We start from the raw sequence: 20794 nt of genomic DNA, 5'->3' as shown, positions 1-20794 counted from the left end.
ATGGAGCCTCCCGTCATCACCTGCCCGTACGGATTAGAAGACAGTGAACACGAGTGGCGGGATGATATCAAGCGGTGAGCTGCTGTGACCTGGATGTGGCGGTGTGGCGGTGTGGCATCTGCCTGAAGCGCCGCAGACGGAGTTTGTGAGTAACGAGCAAATCAAAACACGGAGCGGGTCGCCGTTTTAATACCCATGGTTAGGGGAAATAATGGAAATGACCACATGGAAATGGCTCTCATCTCTGTAATTGCATCAAAATTACAAAGCTAAAAGTGCAGGCCAGTTATCCCAAATTGGACACCAATTAGCAACACACGATAGCTCTAAAAGCATTTATGCTGCCCTTACATGGAGGCTTAATATGACAGTCAACAGCTGCCTGGGAGGGATTTCTAACATTAGCGGTTTAATGAAAAACAACAAATTTTGCATCTATTCGTAGTCAAAGTTCTGATCCTGTAACAGACACAAGCACACGACTTGTTATATTAGTTTAATAATCTTTGCTGTCCAAACCTTAGATAAGACTTCATAATAACAACAAGATTAAGGGATAAATTGCTAAACCGAAGCAGGAAAACTACCAACAAAACTCATCTTTTAAGTTTTAAATCTGTGTCCCAAGCTACTCGCTAATTTCCTAATCCCCTTTCCGTATAACGCTAATGACACCCAACTCAATTTAAACTAATACGTTGCCCTTTAGACAGATATCTTAAGCCAAGTGTAAAAGAGAAAAGGTAAACTTCAGATAAAACTAACTTATTGGAAATGAAAATGGAAATTACTCAATGCCAAAGTTAGACCCAGAGGGGAAGAAAGCTTTTATCTCCTCCTACGCCAAGGTTTGCTTTACTGGCCTCGACTAGCAGAACGTAAAGTGACTCTAATGTGGTCAGAACACAGCCGAGAGGCTTTTGTGCCCCTATTCTAGAATCAATTTCAACTTTTCTCCTTGATCGCAAAGGCGTCATCAAAGCAGCACGTGGGATCAAGGAAGGCCAGATATGGACAGATACCGCGGATACAAGGCCATGGAGGTGTACGTGAAATATCAGGGTGGAGGAGAAGGAATACAGAGATATGAGTCGTGAAATGGCAGCATGTATTGATATCTTAAGGCGATTATATACAGGTATCATCTTCCCTCATGATGGAGCCGGGGAGAAGGAGAACGTACTGATTGGTCTGTCCCGCAGGAGACACAGATTGGATTGAGTCCCTAAGGTTAGACGATTTTAGATGCTGTTGATTAGATTTGAGACCGTCTCAGGGATTCTTGTGATCAGCTGTGTGATGCTGGTTTCTGTCCATCACGCAATATTATGCTGGAGGAAACTGATCATAATTAGATTTGGTGTATAGAAGCAAGGTTAGGTTAGACTTTGACTAGTCTTTCGGTTAGACCCAAAAGAATTTATACTCTATGATTTGGGTTCAGTAGGCCACTGTTCCTAATAAAATGCTATCTTAGTGTTTAAAGCAGGGGAAAAAAACATATTTGCTCTATTTTCTAAAGAAATCTTCCATAAATGACTGCAAACCTATGATGATTGAAGGTAAATTAGACATATACGGCTCGTCGTGTTCCCTCCTATCAAATCACTTTGTGCTCAAACTCCTCATTTTATCTGTACAGGCACACGAGCTTTGACGCAGACGGTGAGGCTTCATTGACAATTTGTGCTCTAATTAACTTTCTGGGCACTTTTGATAAGGCATGGCTGAGACATTTTGCCATTACTGCGACTCCATGCTCAGAGAGAAAATGAGGACACAGCTCTATTAATAGTGGGACATTAATAAAACAGCTTTACCTATTGTAACATTTAATTAGAAGGCAAGAATCCAGACAGAGGAAAAGCAATCTGCAGGTCAAAGTCTGGAATGGCGTTCTAACATGTACTGGACCGAAGACGCTGCCCTCACAGGTACATAGTGTACTAACCGAAAACACCAGAGAGGTTTACTGTGATACCTGATGAAGGCAGGACGCCCGATTTATGGCAGCATCTGCTAATCTGGCGAAGGTTAACGACAGTGTTTTCCTGCCCAAACATGTCAGATGGCGACAAAGAGGAGCCAGGAAATGGGAGGAATAGAAACAGCTCAGTTCCAGTCTGGGCTGACGAGTGTTGTGCCTTTCTCCTCATTTCACAGTTGCTTCTTTTTCTTTCTTTTTTTTTTTACAGTGCTTTGCTTCCATTAAACCTTCATGTTGTTGACGTACATATGGCATGCGATAAGGTTTCTCGGTTCACTTGTGACTGAATGTGTAGAGACAAATTGTAAGTGAGGATGAAGCAGCGTTTACGTCTTTGACAGCAACTACAACGTGCGAGGAATACAAGATGAAAGTAAGAAGGCTAAGCGTCAACAGAAGAGGCTGATGCAGTGCTTAATTGAAAGGACTTGTACAGTTTGTACACAGCGGAATGTAATTATGTACGACGTGTTTTAAGTGGTAGCGGCAAGAACGGACTGGAAGTGGAGGGACAGGATCTGGAGCTTCAAATAAATGGAAACTGCTGCACTTTGATCAGGATGGTGGAGTTGGAATCGACTCTTTCTCCTAAAACAGACACAAACAACAAACACAAAAAGACGAAACGAAAGAAATAAAATAGCTCCGGCCCCCTTTTCCTTCCATGTAAAGCACACAGCACAGGAAACACTACAGGCTATTATTTTAGCTGGGTAATTGGAGAGCTTGGAGCTTCGCCTTGTTTGTTGGTGTGGTTACTGCGCTAATTAGCGGTAAACAAGCAACGACTTCTGATCCTCTCCTGTTGTTTGTGTCCTCCATTAGAGTGGCCTCTTTTAGCACTCTAGCACTTTAACCCCCCACCCTCCTCTGGGCCGTTCACTGCCGCTTCCCCTCCGTAAGTGACAGCGGCTCTCTCGGGCATTGTTCCGTACGTGCCAGCAGTGTTGGAGTCACATGGCTGCTTACTGTACGGAGTCGAGATCAATTACCCGCGCTTGGCTTTAATTGAAAGACCTCCGCCGATGTTTCACATGCTGCTCAGACCACTAAGTGTTTCTAATTAATCTTAGAATGCCACGTGAGCGTTCGCTCTGTGTGGCACATACACACTTAGAGAGGATTAACCCCTGCAGGTAATGAGCATTTGTGTCACAATAGAAGGTTCAACACGTACGGCCTTAATGAGAATGAGCTCTTCAAAAGTATTATAGTCGTATAAAAGCCTTTACTAATTATAATGGTTTGGCCACTACAGCCTGTAATGTAAGCGTATGTGTTTTTCCGATGATGGACTGTCCAACTAAGAACAAGAACCACTAAGGCGTCGCTAACATAATGCTAGTTTGCAGTATTTTGTTTTAGTACCTTTGACATCCTCTACTTCAGCAGATCCAGAGGAAGGATGTGGGAAGCACGAGGTAACACCAAGGCCCCGCTAGAGCCGCTACAGAGATCTTCACTGTGACAAGGTGTTAGATCATAAAAATGCTTAACTCACAGATATTTGGACCTGGCTCAGAAAATGACACCCTACAGGCTCTCATGCTCACATTTCCCTTTAAGTAGCTGCATATTATATCTCGCCGCCGTATCCGCTGACAACATGATTAGTACTTAATTTGTACTTCATCCCTCCTCTTGTATCCCTGTCACTGTTTCCGTGTCACCTCTCTTCCACATTATAATGAAACTCTAAAAGTGGAAGACACTGAGTTCCAATCATTTCATTGAGCGAGGACAGGAAACCGAGAGCAATGTTTGTATCAATAGACCTATGAACAGACTTCTATTCTCTGGGGATTCGAGTCTGCCTGTGGGATAAATGTTTGAATGAATTGACACTCATGAGGGGCACGCAGAGACAAACAGAGTAGGAACCAGTGTTTTAAGAGAAATACACTCAGAAATACAAGCAAATGAGTCCAGACACATCCGGTCCAAGGTAAGACCAATGATTAAACCCCCAGAACAAAACCAATAAAATCTAAAACAAACATTTGTTCTCCCATCTGCACAGATGTCAGGGGGGATTTATGAGGTCCCTGTTTTACATTGGTGGCCTATTTAATGCTACAGTGCACAGGCCTGATGAGAGCCCGGCTCTGTACGGAGCCAGTCAGACTCGGTGCCAATCAAACCCACGAGAGGCTTCATGCGACGGTGCGTCACTGGAAACGCATTTCCCAGGATTGACATGAATCACATTTCCGCTCCGTCGTGTCCTGAGACAAAACCACTCAGAAATAACAACAACAACAACCACAAAAAAAATGGGATCTGAGCCTCAACTGCGACCTGCGAGAACCTTTGACGGGGCCTGCAGCTCTACCTGGTGGTCGCTCTATCCAGAGGCAAGTGAGTCATCTCCAATGCCAGATGTGTGACCAACAAAGGTCAAAGAAATATCCAGCTGTGTCTCAAATCAAGGGACGCATCCTCACATACGCCTCCATCCAGCTGAAGGTCTATGTAGCTGTGCTAAAGCTACCCAGCTACTTGTCACCTGTGGGGGCGTGAGTGACAAGAACCAACTGTGGCTTTGATGGTAAAACAGCAAAAACATTTAAATTGCCCCTGGAAGTAGCTTCAATGCAGATAGCTCCTTGAAATGTAGCTAACTACTTTATTCAGAGAGTAGCTTGGCCACAGCTTTAAATGATAACTAGCTTGTAGCTTTCAATGCAGCTAAATTAAATCTCGTCTCCTCCCCTGCATTAGCCTATGCACGCGCACACACACACACACACACACACATATAGAGAGAGAGAGAGAGTAAAAATGTAGATTAAGTGATTTGATTGTTCCAACAGCTGCAGGTCATTGTTCACCTTCAGCTGTGATTGTCCCCCTCTGGCTCGCCTCTGCTTTAAACGGGTTAATCAGGGCTAAATTTAAACTCAAATCTTTTAGGGGAAATTGAATTAAAACATTCTCCAGCGACACATCTCTGGTTTTTCCTTCCTCCGCTGAAAACTTCTGCCTATATGAGCAAAGAAGCCACTTCATCTCCTATTCGCTGCCTGGAGGCCACGACGCCAGGGACAATAATTTGATGGGACGTCAGGCGTGGGGGGAGGAGGGCGAGGTGGTGGGGGAGTAGCCCCTCGATGAGAGATGAAGGTATGTTGGCGTCTGCGACCTGGAGCACACCGTTACGTGTTTGTCTGTCCGATGCCATACGGTGGAGACTAATGTAAGAATCGATAATTTCATCATGGCAACTCAGAGATGATTCACCGCTGCAATTGTGCATAGCTGGAGGCTACGGCGCGCGGCGAGGTTTGCAGGATGTTGACGTTTCAAACAGAGACAAAGCGTTAAAGTTAGGAGGGCAATTTGAAGTTTGAGCAAAGAACAATTACAGCGACATTCACAGGGAAATAATATGCTTGTTGACAAGGCAACACTGTGGCATTTGTGTGTTTTTGGACTGTTTCCTGTGAAGCGGTAAAGCGGCAGTGCGTCACAGACGGACACCAAATAATGAATAGAAGATTATGAAAAGATGAGAGCTGCAGGCGAGGGAGTGGACTGCTGACATTTCCAGAGAGGGCAATTCAAACAGGACGAATAAGTGCGTGAGTCAAACTGCAACGCCGCTTCTGAGCAATAACGCTGGAACTTTGCGCCCTTCTTTACCTCCCTGAGACGAAACTCACACTAATGAAGGAGATCCAGGCCAGAAGGCAACACTGGGCAAGCCGGAATGTGTCACCGCTGTTGTTAACATTTCTATTTGTTCACAATGGTTTCTAGGAAATGCAAGAACACCCCAGTGGTGACCTCCATGTTATTTTGAAGCGAAGGCTGCAGGTCCCATGAAATGAGTTGCAGCTCAATAGTAGCATTGGAAATCTCGGAAGAAAGACTAAATTAGTTCCTAGAGGACGAGTTTGACCCCCATAGCATCTTTTCCTTTTGACATTTGCAGTGGAGTGGAGTGAACAATGGAGTCGGGCTATTTTCTCAAACTCACCAGCTTTAAAAGTCAGGCAGTTGAGGCTGTTTCAAACGGGGTTAATGTGTCTTTTATCACATCTCCAGCCTTGAAACCATTCAAAAGCACACACACACATACATGCATGCTGGGCCAGAGTTTGTTCAAAGTCAAACCAAATTCATTTTCAAATTCAAGAAACGAATCCTGGGGAATGCGAGGGAGAAAGTGTGTGGGCATCGCTCTCGGGGGCCAAAAACCAAACCACTCAACCACCGCGGCGCGCATTTCTCACCCGCTAAGTGTTAGGGTTGACGATTCAGTTAAAAGTGTGAAGTGGAAAGGCATCGCAAGCATGGGGATGACGGGAAGAGGTGTAATCACGCCTGTGGCTGCCGGCTAATGTTGGATTGTCGCAGGAGTTGTTTATACACCGGCCCGGCGGAGAACAAAGGCAGCAAAAGATGGAGATTCTGTCTTACATGTTGACCCCCTTGTGAGGTTTTAGTTCTATTTTCCCGGAGACGGTCAGACACAAGCATGAATTGGACTGCCTGGAACCTAAACAATCTGGGTTTTCAATGCCGTGTCTGGAAGGGTTTCACTTCATTCCTTTTCCCAATCAGGATGTAGGGGACAATGGTGGAGCTGATAGACGGACAGAGCTGGGGAATCCAATTGCCTCTCTTGATGCTGAGGTGGAGTGAAGTGTATCAAGAATCACATCACAGACAATATTATGTTGGGGAAATTGTACATATAGACTACGCTGAATGCCATGTCTCCCATTTTGTCTCACTCCCTCCCTGTCTCTCACAATGTCTCGGCTTCTGCCTGTCTGTCTGTCTCTCGCAGTCCCACTCTCTCTATTTGAAGAGAGATCTTGTAGATCTTTGTTGAGATCTTGATCTCTATCATCAGTCTGTCTTTCAGTCACTCAGTCTCTTACTCTCTGTGTGTGTGTTTGTGTGAGTGTGTGTGTTTGTGTGTGAGACAGAGAGAGAGCAATGGGTTTTTGTTGATTCATCTCTCTTGGTCCTTTTTTCATTGTCTCTCGCCCCGTCTCAGTCCCTCAATGTCCCTCTTTCTGTGTTGCTAGTTCTGTCTCTCTCTGGTCCTTCCTTCCTGGTTTTGTCTCATTGAAACTAACCTGCATAAATGAACAAAAATGAAGACAAAAAGTTAATAATTAATGATACAATACATTTGTTTCAAGCTGCAGCAGAAGCCAGATCATGGTGGTTTGGTCTCCTCACATCAATGCAGTCTGACAGGGAAGCAGCATGGCTCCAGGCTAGAATTCCCATATGGGTGCAACAGCACAACTAAGCAATGTCACCTCCTTAATAAAGACTGTGTGCTTGCGTGTGTGTGTGTGTGTGTGTGTGGAGACATACGTGTGTCCTGTCAAAGGAAGTCCAAAAAGGTAAATACTTTCCAGTCAATATACTGTATGTCAGTGCACATATATCCTGTATGTTCCCTTTGATTGTGGCTCACATGGTGTTGGAGCTCCCTCTAGAGGTTAAAGCACACACATACCCAGCTGGACTCCATCCACTTTGCTGTCAGCTCATCAGCGAATGGGAAGCTTTCCTTTTCCTTTTTAGACCTAAATACCTGAATACGCTCCTTTTAATTTGAAATTGCTAAAAAATAATGATAGAAAAATATTCAAATAGTACCAAAAATATGAATTCATGTTAGTGTGGATTTTGGATCTAGACATTTATTTCACAGGCGTTTCATCAGCGTAACTCTCCCCAACAATCCAACATGGCGTGCTGCTCACATGCATCAGTCACCCATTGCTCACAAGATACAATAAAACCGCGGAGTAGAAAAACACAATTAGCATCTTTAATCGAATGCAGCTGTCAGTAATCAGTCGTAGCTCTTTTGGATTCGGCTGATCTTATATATAGCCCAGCGTAGGCGGCGTAGGGGGGGATAATAAATTCCCATCTTTCCCGAGAGCGAAGGAGGGAAGCTTGTTGGCGGGAGGTGGGCGAGAAGGTAAACGTTTCATATTTGGCGGATACGAGGCAGGGGAGACAATTCAGAGTGTGATGTTGGTGTATTTCTTCTTTGTAGTTGTGTGTGCAGAGCCTGTATGCGGTATGGGTGTTGTGTTTCTGCAGTGTGGGTTGTGTATGTGTGTGTGTGTGTGTGTTCCAGGCAAAAATGGTTTATTCACAGTCTTCTGGTGGCGAAGTTCTCTGCCCCACTCCAAAACGCTTCAGTTTGGCCATCACTTTCTTTCCCATCTGTCTGGACTCAGAGCGGCAGTTTGCCTCCGTCTGATTTTCCCTCTGCTGCCTGCCAAAGCACCGTTTTAACATAAAAAGGGAAATAAAGAAGACATTTTAAAAAAGGTTTTGAGCGGTGAGGGTAGTGTAATCTCTGGTTAATCGTTACCAGGTCGAATCCAGGATTAATTAACCCCGCGTTGAGGCTTATTTTTAGTTTGTGTGAGGAGGTCTGTGGTTCTGCTGGGCCCACTTGGGAATCGAACCCCACACCGTAGATTAGGTTGCACATCCTACACACTCCCCACTCTTTGAAGCATCTGTTCCCATGCTATGTTATAATGACTGCACATTAACACAATAGAGTTTACTTCACACAGTAGATCTAATAGTTTAGTTGGTTCTTATATAGCATTACATCATCAGTAGAATATATCCAGTTTCAATAAGTTTCACATCCATATGATTAGATTAGATTCAATATGGAGGAACATTACATAATTACATATTGATCACCAGTATCGGTATCATAATCCTTGAATGTGTACCACAGTCTGAAGAGAACATTATGTGATAAAGATGTGAATCCTCTTGAAAAGTGTTCACCGTCTACTTCATCCCAGTTATGAGTTGATTCTTATTGAAGTAAACACTGAAAAATCCTCTTTTATTTCTGTTTCACTTTGTGGCAGCGGTACAAAGGGAAAATCCTCCAGCATCTTCCAGCTCCCCTGAAGCTTTGCTCTGAACGAACAAATGAAGGTAAACGATCTGTCCGTTCTCTCCCCTCGTGTTTGTTTACCCTGAAGGCTGTAACGCTACAATGTTTCCAACAATGACAATAACGGCTGTTTTTGTTCTGACGCTGTCAAAAGTTGCTACTAATGAAGTTGTTTTGGATCGAATATCGGAACGGAAAGTTCCTTCTTAATCTGGTTTTCTAACCTTTTGGGGTTGGAGCATAAAGCTTCTCCAGACAGGAACTGTGCTCTGATCATCTCTGGTGTCAGTTGGACGCCTGATCCTTCAGCCCTGGCCGCAAAAATACATGAACATACACTTGAGCTAGGCGTCATATTAGGGTCAAACTCTAAGCAGAAAGCTTTGGATGAGACAACGTATATTAAATCGGTGGCGTTTAAGGTGCTCACAGTTCGTCCTTCAATCCTGCCAAGTTGTCTGGAGGGCCGGCGAGAGGCGGGGCAGCGGGGGGAAGAATATCCTCACTGAAGTCAACAAACCTGGATGGGACACACACATACACACACCTCCTTTTTTAGCCTGCAGATCCAGACAGAGCATTACCAAACCGAGATAATGGTCAGATATCTGCTTCATCTTAAGAGATGGAAGGACTGCTTAAGGTTGTTTGGGGGATTTGATTGTGAATGCAATTGATAAAAGTGCTTTTGAGTAAAAGCCGACACCACTTAGGGCAAAGTGGGACCAAGCGATATTAAAGCACTAACACGGCAAAAGGGTTTAGTTTAGAAAAAGAAAGTGAAATGAACTCATCCCACTCTGGGTTTTAAGCAAATAAATATGTCTAGACTGTGATATGACTCTGTGATGTGAAAAGAAGCTTTATAATGGAGAAGGCATACAGTCTGTGACTCAACAGCCAGGAGACATTGTGGGTGCTAACAAAAGAGTTATGACTGGGGAAATGTCAAATGATTTTTCAAGCTATATAACATTATATTGTGCAGAGATTTACATGGCTTTCAATTTAAAGTTTATGGGTGGTTGAGGCTCCATGGGTTGGAATCAAGCAGGCGTCGATAGAAACTTAATGAGACGGAAGATGGAGGATAGGAGAGTCTTATGCAGATCGGTGCTGAAAGAGAGTAAGATTAAACGAACAGAACATATAGGATCACCTGAGGATCAAACCTACGTGTTCACGACTACATTAGCTGAGCGGTGGATTGGGACGTGGCAATAGAGTGTGTGAGAACTTGAAATTGTTTTAAATCTCTTTGTGATTGGTCTCTGCGGCTTTAGCTTTCGGAGCTTCGACGAGCTTTTAAGAAGACCTTAAATTACAAGACAAACTAAATCAGGACACTATAGGAGTATGTTCCTACATTCACATGTGGAGAGTAACAATTCCATCTCACACGCTTACCTTTAGCTGTACAGTTTATCTACCGCACATTCACACAAATGGTATATTTACTAACACTTGTTTGCTTGTTTTCAGAAATTACCTTTAAAATGAGCCGACTCCTGCTTTAGACAAGAGACAGAACACAATAAGATCTCTGCAGTGTCGCTTTAGTGCAAAATACCCCAAACGAGGTTATTTGCATTGCAAGTGAGCAAAAATATGGAGGTGTTTTGAATAAAAAGTGTATTTGAAAACATGAAGGAGGATAAACTAATCTCAACAATGAAGAAGGCCATTGTGAAAGTACATCTGAAGGCAGATTCTTACAAAAAAATACCACTGGCTCTTCATCACAAACCTAATGTGAGCAACAAGAGAACATTCCCCCCTTTGTAAACAACAACTTAGGGTCCCTGCTGATGTCATACGGCTTTACTCTGGGGTTTTCCATCAATGAAATACACAAAGACTCTGCGTTATCTTGCTTAATGTAACCTTCTCTTTCAACTTCTGGGTGGCTGCTGTCAGTGAGAATGGAGTCTAATTTATTTATCCAGATACAATTCCTAAATCGCACAATGAGGAATGGTACGAGTCGATACTATACACAGCTGCGTTGAGGTAAATTAAAGGAGGATAATAACACTGCATTGGAACTGAAAACCCTTTACGCTTCTCCAAAGTGTAGTGTACCTTTGCTGGTCCCAGTCACTGGTGAGAGTGGGTTGGTTGGACAGGCAATCCGAGGTGGTCGATATTAAATCCTTCCAGGTCACTCCTTTGATTACTCCCTGTTGTTGGGCAAGAAAAAAACAAATCAACAACAACTGGAGCTTCTTTCCCGAAAGGAACGTCAGATGACGGTCTTCTTTGGCCTCCAAAATGAGGAGATATTCATCATTGTTGGACAGACTAAAAGCACAAAGACAGCCACAAACCGGACAGTCGATCAATTACCTTGCGGCGCTTCTCCCGAGTGCCTGGGGCTTGTGTTTTTATTCCACCGGTGTTCCCCTCTGGGACTGGATACCTGCATGGAGAAAACACTTTGTCTATGAGGATTTGGACGCTCATCAGAAAAAGGATCTCTTCGCTATGAATGTGTTGTAGGTATAGCAACAATTGGGAGATCAATCTTACCTTGGCACAGGGCAGAGGTGGAATTCCAAATCACTCTCCAGGTACTTAGGAGTTGGTTTGTAAGTCTGGAGGCCTGGAGCTGGGTTCTAAACCCCAACATGATGCAATCAACACAAGAGTAAAGATTCAACCGTGAAAACGCTGACTTGTCATAACGATTCACTTTGGATTGTTGCATTTCAAGCGAGAAGTCTTACAAAGATCCTCAGAGGGTTTGCTGGAACAGGTTGGCTCAGAGCTTCAGGGGCGCTGAAGGTGAGACTGGGAGCTTCTTTTGCTTCGGCATTGTTCTCTTCCTTTTCATGCTGCGGTTCCTCTTTGGCTATGGTCTCCAACACGGGTATCTCGTCCTGAGAGGCAAGAGTGTGATTGGTTTATAGAAAACAATTGATGGACTAGATGGATAAAAATGAATAAATCCATAAATAATTGACTATAATCTCTATAGGTGCTGCATAGTTACCAAAGCTCCGGTGCGAAGTGGCCTGGCCAAGGCAGGTGAGATATAACAGTTAAATGCGTCCCAGACTGACACAGACTGGTAGCCCATTCGCTTATAGTGCTGAGGAACCTAGAGAACCAAAATAAGGGAGAACACACATCGTAAATTGCTTCCAGTGTCATAGCATGCTTAATCAAGTCATAGGAATATACACAGAATTCACTTCATATTGTATGAGGTGGATTTGTAAGTGCAGATCCTGTGGTGTGCGCCGACCTTGAGCTTGAAGAAAGGAACGTGTTGTTCCACAGTCGCATCAATGGGATCCACGGGCAGCGGTGCCAAGTTTCCCAGAGTCTAGACAAATGGCAGAGGTTCACCAGAATACTTCTTATGACAGTTTTCTTTCGTATTTGTTTGTTTTAGCGCTTCTGCCGTACACTCACCAAACTGTCATCTTCATCAGAGAAAGTGGGGAAAGTAAACGGAAACACTTTGTCCGGTGAGATCTTCAGTCCACGAGTCTCCTCCTCCTCCTCAACTAAGGCAAACGTCAAACAGCAAAATGCAAATGTAATGAAATGAAAGCTAACGTGAAAGGTCAATACCATTGGAATAGTGTTTCTACTCTAAGGGTCAGTGAGTAAATGCTGCCGTGTTCAGTGAATGCACACAGAACCGTAAACAAACTCAACTCCCCTCAGGCGTGCATTGATGTTCCAGAAGCCTCAAAATAGCCCAAAGGGGATTTCATTTCTATTCACTTACTTCAAAGGAAAGAATAAAATGAATCAGGATTTACTGGCTTGCTGAAAGAATACTGTGTAAGTGTGAGGTGAGGAGATAATGAAGACCTTTCTGCGGCAAACTCCCAATGCTGCGCGCCATTTTCTTCAAACAGGCCAGCCTGCGGTTCATGCGACATCGAATCACAACCTGGGAAAGGAGAGAAGATCCAACATCAAACAACCTGTCCACTTAGTGCTCAGGAAGAAGGACACACACGTTCTCAGAAGGAGGGAAAAGCATTCTACTGCAGTCTTACTGGAATGCACTCCATACGGAATACGTTTACATTTACTGTGAGGAATTCACACATGGCTGGACTGAAGGGACAGGGCTCAGGGGACACACACGTAAGTCTCCTGAGGTGTGTGACCCTAATGTGTTTGTACATCGAGCTAATGCCTGTTTGCTCTCGCACATACGTATACTTCAGTGTGTACCTTTCGCGCTGCCTGCTGGAACAGTCGGAGGACTCTCTGTCTAAGCTCCAGCTGGAAGCCGGAGTAAAACATGAAAGACGGATCTTCCTCCGGGGCCTAGAAGAGGTTAAAAAGTCATTTATTGCGCACTTGGATCTGCTCATCTGGCATCATATATCACATACACCGTAAAGTGAACTTCAGCAAGGTTCCTAGCCATTTCTATCTGGCAGAGACGTAGCAGAAAGTTTTATTCTATGGAACATTGTGTACAGTTCTGCAACCAAGGCATTTTAGTTTAGTACAGTTTGTGGTGTGTGTGAGATAGTGTGTGTGACATGTGGGTGAGAGAAAAACTGCCTCGCTTCTCAAGCCAATTTTCTTGAGTTCTAGAAATAGTAGTAAATTATTCTGACAAATTTAATAATAAAACATTTCAGGACATCTGACAATTTACAGGTGAAAGTGTGATGGATTGATAAACAAACAAGCTGAACATGTGACTGTACTGCACATCAACAGGCCAGTCAGGCTCTCAGGTGCGATGCTGAGGGGAGACTGGTGTTGACAGGACGTTCAGTTGAGTGAAATGGCTTCGGATTGCTGCTGAGCCAGCGAGAGAAAACACAGAACAAAGCAGGAAAAGTTCCAGTTTTGACAAAGCGGTGAAAGACAAATCTGATGAAAAAAAAATGAGAGAGGAGAGAGGAGGTGGGAGCAGAATGGGAATACTGTACATACAGAAACGATCTGTACTGTATGAGGTAAATAAAGTGTCTTGAATCTTGAATCATGTAGGATGCAGGCAAGCTTTATTAAATAAGAAGTGTTTGGAATGTAAGGGGAATGATTATACACACTAAACTGCGTCTGGAAGCTCGATCTGTCCGTACCTGTCCTGCTTCCCACAGCACTCGTGTGTTTGAAAGTTTCGCCGGGCCCATGTGGAATCCATCCCCCTGCCTTACGTCTCCCGTTTTGACCTTCACCCGACAGAAGATCAGAAAGCAGAACATTACAACAACAATAACAATGTGAACACTATTAGCGCCGGAAATGATACATTATGGTGTCACAGTTAATTTGACTGATGTGTTGTGATTCTGAGAGGATGATAAAAGCTTTCGTCCTCGTGACCTCACTCTCGTTATTCCACATATGGCTGATGAAAAGATCGTTTCACACGCCATATCGCTGCGTGCTGTCGCGTAATTGAAGTCCTGGCTCGCACACAAGATTCCAAAGAGTACACTATATAATAAGATAAATCAAAATGATAGCTACACCCCCCACCCCCCCCCCCCCCCCCCCCCCCATCATAAAACCAACAAAGGTCTCGTAAAATATGGTGGGATGAGGCTGTAAACGGAGAATGTGTGTGTGTGTGTGTGTGTGTGTGTGTGTGTGTGTGTGTGTGTGGGTGGGTGGGTGGGTGGGTGGGTGTGTGTGTGTGTGGGTGTGTGTGTGTGTGTGTGTGTGTGTGTGTGTGTGTGTGTGTCTCTATAAACAGTGCAGGTGAAGAGGAGTGGGGAGAGGAAGTCATGTTGAGTGTCTGCAAGACTTCTGTCAACTGTCAACTGTTCACATAACACACACACACACACACACACACACACACACACACACAGATGCATGTTTCACAGTCGGCAAATTCCTCAATGAAATCGATCACGCGGACAGGATCGGTCAAAAATCCCAGTGCAGGATCCGACAGCGAGGTTCTGCACACACGAGCGTCTCTGTGAGGATTTCTTACAAATCCAGCAAATGTCACATTCAATCCGATGGAAAACTCAGCTAGAAGGCCTGGAGAAAAGGTCGACCGAGCCTGAAAAGTCAATTCTGCTATAAACGGTTATTAGGTGAATCTGTCAAACCTTTCAAATGTAAAGAGATCATTTGCCCTGCACACACACACACACACACACACACACACACACACACACACACACACACTACTGTACGTTGATTTGATGATCCTGGCCCAGGTTAGCCCATGTAACACCGCCAGTTAGCCCAAACTATGTAGAAAGGTTCAAGGCTGCATAAACTCGTTCTAACTTTGTGAAGAAAATTGACCAAAGTCCAAATTAAAAGTCCAAACAAACCTAAATCTCTTTATGTTTATAATGAGGGACAAATGAAGTGAAGAATCTTACCATGTACTCGTGTTGTGCGATCTCTCTCTCCTCCAGTATCTTCCTCCTCCTTCGCTCTGACACGGGACCTTGACCCAGAACAACTTTCCTGAACAAAAACAAGTCATTAAATCACAGCAGGGATATTTACAAGAAAATAAGGAGAGCAATAAAACAAAGCCAAATGTTTGAAGCTACCTTTTGAGTATGTTGGTCTTCTCGTCCCTCAGTTCTTGTTGAATCTTTTTAAGGAAGAGCACCTCCTTCAACTGTCTGTTCTTCAGAGCGCCCACACCGCCGCAGGACATGTCTACAGACAAAGGAGCCCGGTTGGTATCTGCCGGATCGCTGAATCGATCTGTTACCAGCAGTATTCACACAGCCCAGAACTACTAGAAGTCATTAAATAATTGATTTGGTGTGAGTGACGTGAATGTGGGGGCAGAGGGTGAACACCGCCGGGCTTCCATGGCAACTCAGAGAGAGGCTGTTGCATCTACCTTCCTTCAGTTCTGCCAGGCTGAGTTTATCAGGATCTTTCATCAGCATCCTTGCCACTCCTGCAGGGGTGAAGAGGTCCATGGGAGGCTTGACCCCGTGCTTTGCTACAGGCTGACCACTCAATACCTGAACATCGAGAAGACATAACAGGACAGAACGTATTAGAGCATACAGCGCGTGTTATATCTTATTTTATTGTGTTGTGTCATGGATTACCTGAGGTTTGTCGACCTTCTTAGTTAACCTGAATTTGGTTTTACTCATGGTAGGTATCTGGGAGGAGACTGAAGCTCCAGATGCCGCGACTCCTCGGCTCGACTCCATTTCTAGCTGACTGCGATACAAGAGATATATAGATTAATAAATTTACACTATGGAGTCATTTTTAATACGGTAGAGTTTCTTATATTTGTAATAAGCAGAAGGCAGTCGCCACGCTTGCTGACTAAACTGACTGTAACAGACTGTGGCCCATAAACAGCAGAGTGCACTCAGGTTTTATATTCTATACATTTAACGACACAAATACATTTAATGCTAGTTGGATAAATGGATGTTGGTTTACAATGACCTCACAATCACCACAATGACCTCATATTCACCAAAATGAGGTCAAAACATTCTACTTAAAGGTGAAATACTAAGATAAACAAAAGGTTTCTGTTGAAAATGGAGAAACGGGGGATTAGAACCGGCTGCACTGCAATCAAACTGAAAGGTATTTAATGTGTGGAATAACAGTTGATATTAATTAAGCTTTGATTGCTTAGGGATTGCTCATCGCTTTTCTTCCGTACATTTGTTTTGTTTGTTTCTTAGTCACATCCCTGGATTAAAAGGTAACATCTGCCTCAGATTATGGCTTTATGTTATTTATATAATGATATACAGTCTGGACAGGTGGGGACATGGATGGTACTGAGGTGTCAGAGAGGCTGAGCAATGAGGCCGGCGGCCACGGAACGAATTCTTCGTTGTATTTACATTTTTCAAGCTGCCAAATTGTGTCAGGTGTTATCGGGCACCAGGAACACAAGGATGTCGAGGAAACAGTGAAGCCTCACATAGAAAACACTCTCTCCGTCCTGGATAGCGTGAGGCATGCTGATGTTTCCTCCTCAAAAGAAATTTCAAGGCTGCGTGAAAATAAAAGCTTTGGTCTCTTAATATTAAGAAAAGCCTTTGAAGATGACAGATACGTTTTGCAGGGCGCTTTCAAGCAGCTCCTCTGTGTCAAGCTGGAATAACATTGGGTCTACAAAAGCATTTCTTCAACTTCTTCGCACATATCTCATCTTTTATTTGGTTCCACGGCAGGGAACAACAAACAGAGAAGGGGGGGCGTCGGTGTTTTATATGCTAAACATCCGTCGGGAGGGATATCCATCTTGATATCACTGCAACAGCTACCCAGCTATTTTCATGAATTATTAACTTCTGGCATAGATAACACCAAGTCAGTGTGGTGGGATGGAGCCGCTGCTGTGTGATGGATAGTCCCTCTGTTTCTCGTGGGAACAGAATTAAACCTTAGGCTTTGTTATAGCTCCAAAAACAAATGGGAAGTTGTAATCGGCACAGGGCTGTTAGCAAAGAGTCGCGTGTGTTCACCCCAAATGAACCACGCATAGCTGTGTGCCGTGTCGAAAGCAAAGATGGCGGGCATAACGCAACAGTTAGGCTAAGATAAGAAAGTATAAAACAGGTGATCGTAATTTACTGGCCACGATTTGAACGGCTGTAGTCACCGCAGGGCGAGGCGAGGGGCGGAGCTCCCCGTGACGGTGCAGAGGTACGGTTTGGTGTTGAACTGGGAGACGACCAGCTGGATGATGATCTGGCAGGTCTCATACTGGACCGGAGCGAAGGTCACCGTGATCTCCACTTCGCCGTTGGCCGGTATCACGCCTAGAACACAAAAAAGTCCTGATATTACAAACTAGCAATTAGAAAACCCAGCGGTGTCTTTCATTCCTGTGCCGTAGTTTGTATAGGTTTCACTCTGCAGATGTTAAGCGGCATCTCGAGTGCTGTTTCCGCCGTGTGTTTTGATGTTTTCCAGACCGTGAATGCTGCTGGAGAACGCTTCGGAAAAAACTGCAGGCATCCTTCAAGTCCTGCGGTGACTTACTGAGTATACAACAAAAGCCGGTCCAAAGGTTTTTGAGGAAACACAGCTCACCTGCTCTTTCCAGCGGGTTCTGCTGTTAATCGGGGAGGAAGACGAAGTACCGCCAGCAGAGGAATGACATTACCCGTTTCTATTTGATTTCTTTTTTTGTGTTTTCAGGTAATATTTTCACATTTATGACAAGTTTCCATGCTCTACCCCGCATCTTTTTATAGTTCTTACCTGCCAGAGGAAGGACGGTAAAGGCCTTATGTGGTTGGATTGTGTAAACCTGGAACTCAAAGTCAACAGGGCAGCTGCAGCTCAGAGGAATGGAACAGTTAAAGCTGGAGAGAGCAGGGGAAACAAAACAAAAAAAAAGAGAGATTATTATTCTGATGTTGTTTGACACCAACAGGTGAGCGGAAGCATGGTTGGTGGTACGGAAGAATACAAAGCGACAGGTAAAGCTCTCAAAGCAGATATGAGGTCAGCTGCAAAGACTCCATCGAGAATCTCCCCCCCCCTCACACTCACACACACACACACACACACCAACCTCTGACCGAGCGGTATGGCTGGAAGGTCGATGCGTGGAGGGATGTGCAAGCCGTCGATGACAGGGTAAGCGTGAACCGGAATTAACAGGTTCTCCTCTCCCTGGGAAACGAGGGTGGGTGGGGTTAAATGAGCAAGGCAGCGAGAAAACAAGAGATTGAAGAGGGTGAAGGGTGGGAGGAAAGAGAGATAAGCTTGTCCAATTTATCACTGAATGGAATCTCTGATAGCAGGTGTGAGTATTTCCTAGTCAATGTTACCTTGTAAAACTTTTGATAACAAAGGTTTTATCTCAAAAAGAGCAAAGAGTGAAACGGCATCAACACAGGCATCAAGAACACACAGTTGGATCCTGACCTTGCAATGAACTCGGACGCAGTCGTGGAAGTAACGCCACTGGTCGGGACGGAATCTGATGTTCAGCGTGTAGGCGAGGCCGGGAATGAGTCGATACTTGTGTGTGTGGAAAAGAGATGGAACCAGGTTAGATCATATGGAGGCTGCACTTTCTGAGAAACTGTGAGGGTTATCTCATATTCAGGTCAGGTATCTGTCAGGGAGAAGTGCTACCTTCTTTGTATATGTTGTCTGGAAGTGCTTGGTTTGGGTGGGGATGATGTGAATATTCATTACTTCAGATGAGATGTTGATGAGTTTCTGAGGGAAGAAAACAATAATCCATCAAATCAGGCGCAGTGGAGAAACCCCATCTCCATATTCCCTAAAGTGCTTCATTAGGCATCCAGAAATCAGCGCCGATTTAAATAAATCACATTCAGATGCAGTAGAAAACAAAAACTTGGTCGGAAAAGTCGTCCGTATTATTTAAATTCTGACACAGATTCTGTATTGAAGACGTGGAGATTCCCACATTCTCACCGCTAATGGAACAGAAGAAGACCCAACCTGCTGCCTACGTGTTCCATTATGATCTGATGACAACAGAACCTCATCTTTGCTCCTTGTTTGTGACTTAACACCGCTGCATTTACTGAGTTGTACTTTGTGACAGGCAAAGGAATTATTACAGAAAAAGGTTTTGCTGTAATAATTCCTCACAGGAGAGACACACGAACGTCTAAACACACACTAACAGACACAGGCTGGAATGCGTAGCTCCGTATTTGTTGGGACTCACACGGCAACGGTGACCTCATCAATCAGTCACGGTGAAACTCTCTCTCTCTGTAGCGCTAATAGAAAGTCAATAGAGACGGAATGTATACATCAAACGCCTGACACGGATTAACAGATATGTCACACGGCGGGAGCTTCCTCACCTGCTTGCACGTCAAACCTGCTCCGCCGCAGACTGTGAAGCATCTGGCTAATCACCGGGCTCAGTCTGTCTGACGGCTCACTCGGGATGCCTGACCCCAATTTCTTTCACGACGTTACATCATCGCGCTACATTGACTCCGAAAGGCCGTGTTTTGCTGTGCCTACGCTCCGTCGTTTATTGCCCCGCATTAGACGTGTGTGTCCCTCACCATGGTCTTCAGGTAATCCTTCCCCAGCTCGAACCCGTTGAAGTGCAGCTCTGAGGGCTCTGCTTCGATCAGGCCGTTGCTTTTCAGTTTGGCGTAGATTTCTATACAGAGAAAAGCAAAATGATACAAATCGTATACGCAACCTCGCCATTTGTTGAATGTTTTTGTTTCAGTTAAGAGCAAAAACAACGCAAACATTGGATGATAGCTCAAAGGGATAACATCAGGTTAGCAGGCAATACAACACAATACCAAGAAAATTGTGTAACATCTGTGTGTGAACAGAATGAATAACCCAACACCCCCTATTGTGTTTCCACAGAGAGTGGAAATGACTTCTTTGTGATATCTCACTGTTATAGTGTTGGAATTCTCTCTCTTCTCATTCTTCGCTCAGCAGAGAGGTCATCATCCCTATACTGCAGGTCACTCAACCTCCCTGCTACTCCACACATGCAGTTACGCAGACATAATAAATCAGATTTGTGTGCGGGACGTGTTGATCCTAAGGTTAAATTCACAATTTGTGCAGGCAAGTGAAGAGTAACAGACGCTCTGGCTGATACGTACTTGACTCCAGGAGATGATTGGGCACGCTGGCTCTGCTCCTGCTTCTCTCCTCCACCAGCTGGTTCAAAGGCAAAGGCGTTCCCCTCCTGAGGGGCTCTGAGAGCGTCTGCGGGGCACGCAGGGCCACCTCCATCCCAGCAAAAGGTCAGGTCTAGCTCCTCATCAGAGAGGCGACAGAAGGCTGGAGGAGACTCAAAGGGGAAAGCAGCATGATAGAGGCGTTGTTTGTGTAAAGGATTCTGAGGGCATAATGAGAATGAGAGCAGCTTAGATTGACCTGAACAGGATGCATTCCATTAACATTCATATGCTGCTGAGATTCAACTTCCAAATGAACTAATTCATACATAAAAG

General features: G+C 44.5%; 1 protein-coding gene across 1 annotated transcript; it reads right to left on the bottom strand.

The window, feature by feature from the left end:
• Window positions 1–8116: 8116 nt before the first annotated feature.
• cfap221 (cilia and flagella associated protein 221) lies at window positions 8117–20573 on the bottom strand. Its single transcript, XM_076152434.1, has 24 exons — window positions 20441–20573; window positions 19871–19971; window positions 18951–19037; window positions 18738–18833; window positions 18382–18482; window positions 18066–18169; window positions 17461–17620; window positions 15929–16046; window positions 15712–15838; window positions 15410–15521; window positions 15233–15320; window positions 13967–14056; window positions 13095–13190; window positions 12723–12804; window positions 12315–12409; window positions 12145–12225; window positions 11890–11997; window positions 11624–11716; window positions 11427–11512; window positions 11244–11316; window positions 10980–11077; window positions 9328–9417; window positions 9122–9208; window positions 8117–8246 (listed from the first exon to the last, which is right to left on the bottom strand). Exons 1-24 carry the CDS (start codon window positions 20571–20573, stop codon window positions 8117–8119), a joined length of 2436 nt encoding a protein of 811 aa, XP_076008549.1.
• Between the last annotated feature and the right edge of the window lie 221 nt (window positions 20574–20794).

The sequence above is a fragment of the Genypterus blacodes genome, unplaced genomic scaffold (assembly GCF_046128005.1).
Source record: "Genypterus blacodes isolate CSIRO-AG114 ecotype Tasmania unplaced genomic scaffold, CSIRO-AGI_Gbla_v1 ptg000056l_1, whole genome shotgun sequence".
NCBI classification, from domain to species: Eukaryota; Metazoa; Chordata; class Actinopteri; order Ophidiiformes; family Ophidiidae; genus Genypterus; species Genypterus blacodes.
Note: the sequence above shows the minus strand (reverse complement) of the source record. Positions and strands in the feature narration are given on the sequence as shown.

Excerpts from the sequence above, each read along its gene's own strand:
- cfap221 (XM_076152434.1), bottom strand. The coding sequence starts at position 20,573 with ATGGAGGTGGCCCTGCGTGCCCCGCAGACGCTCTCAGAGCCCCTCAGG. Across the intron at positions 19,972-20,440 it reads CAATCATCTCCTGGAGTCAA|AAATCTACGCCAAACTGAAA; the intron begins GTACGTATCAGC and ends TTCTCTGTATAG. Across the intron at positions 12,410-12,722 it reads TGGGAGTTTGCCGCAGAAAG|TTGAGGAGGAGGAGGAGACT; the intron begins GTCTTCATTATC and ends CGTTTGCCTTAG.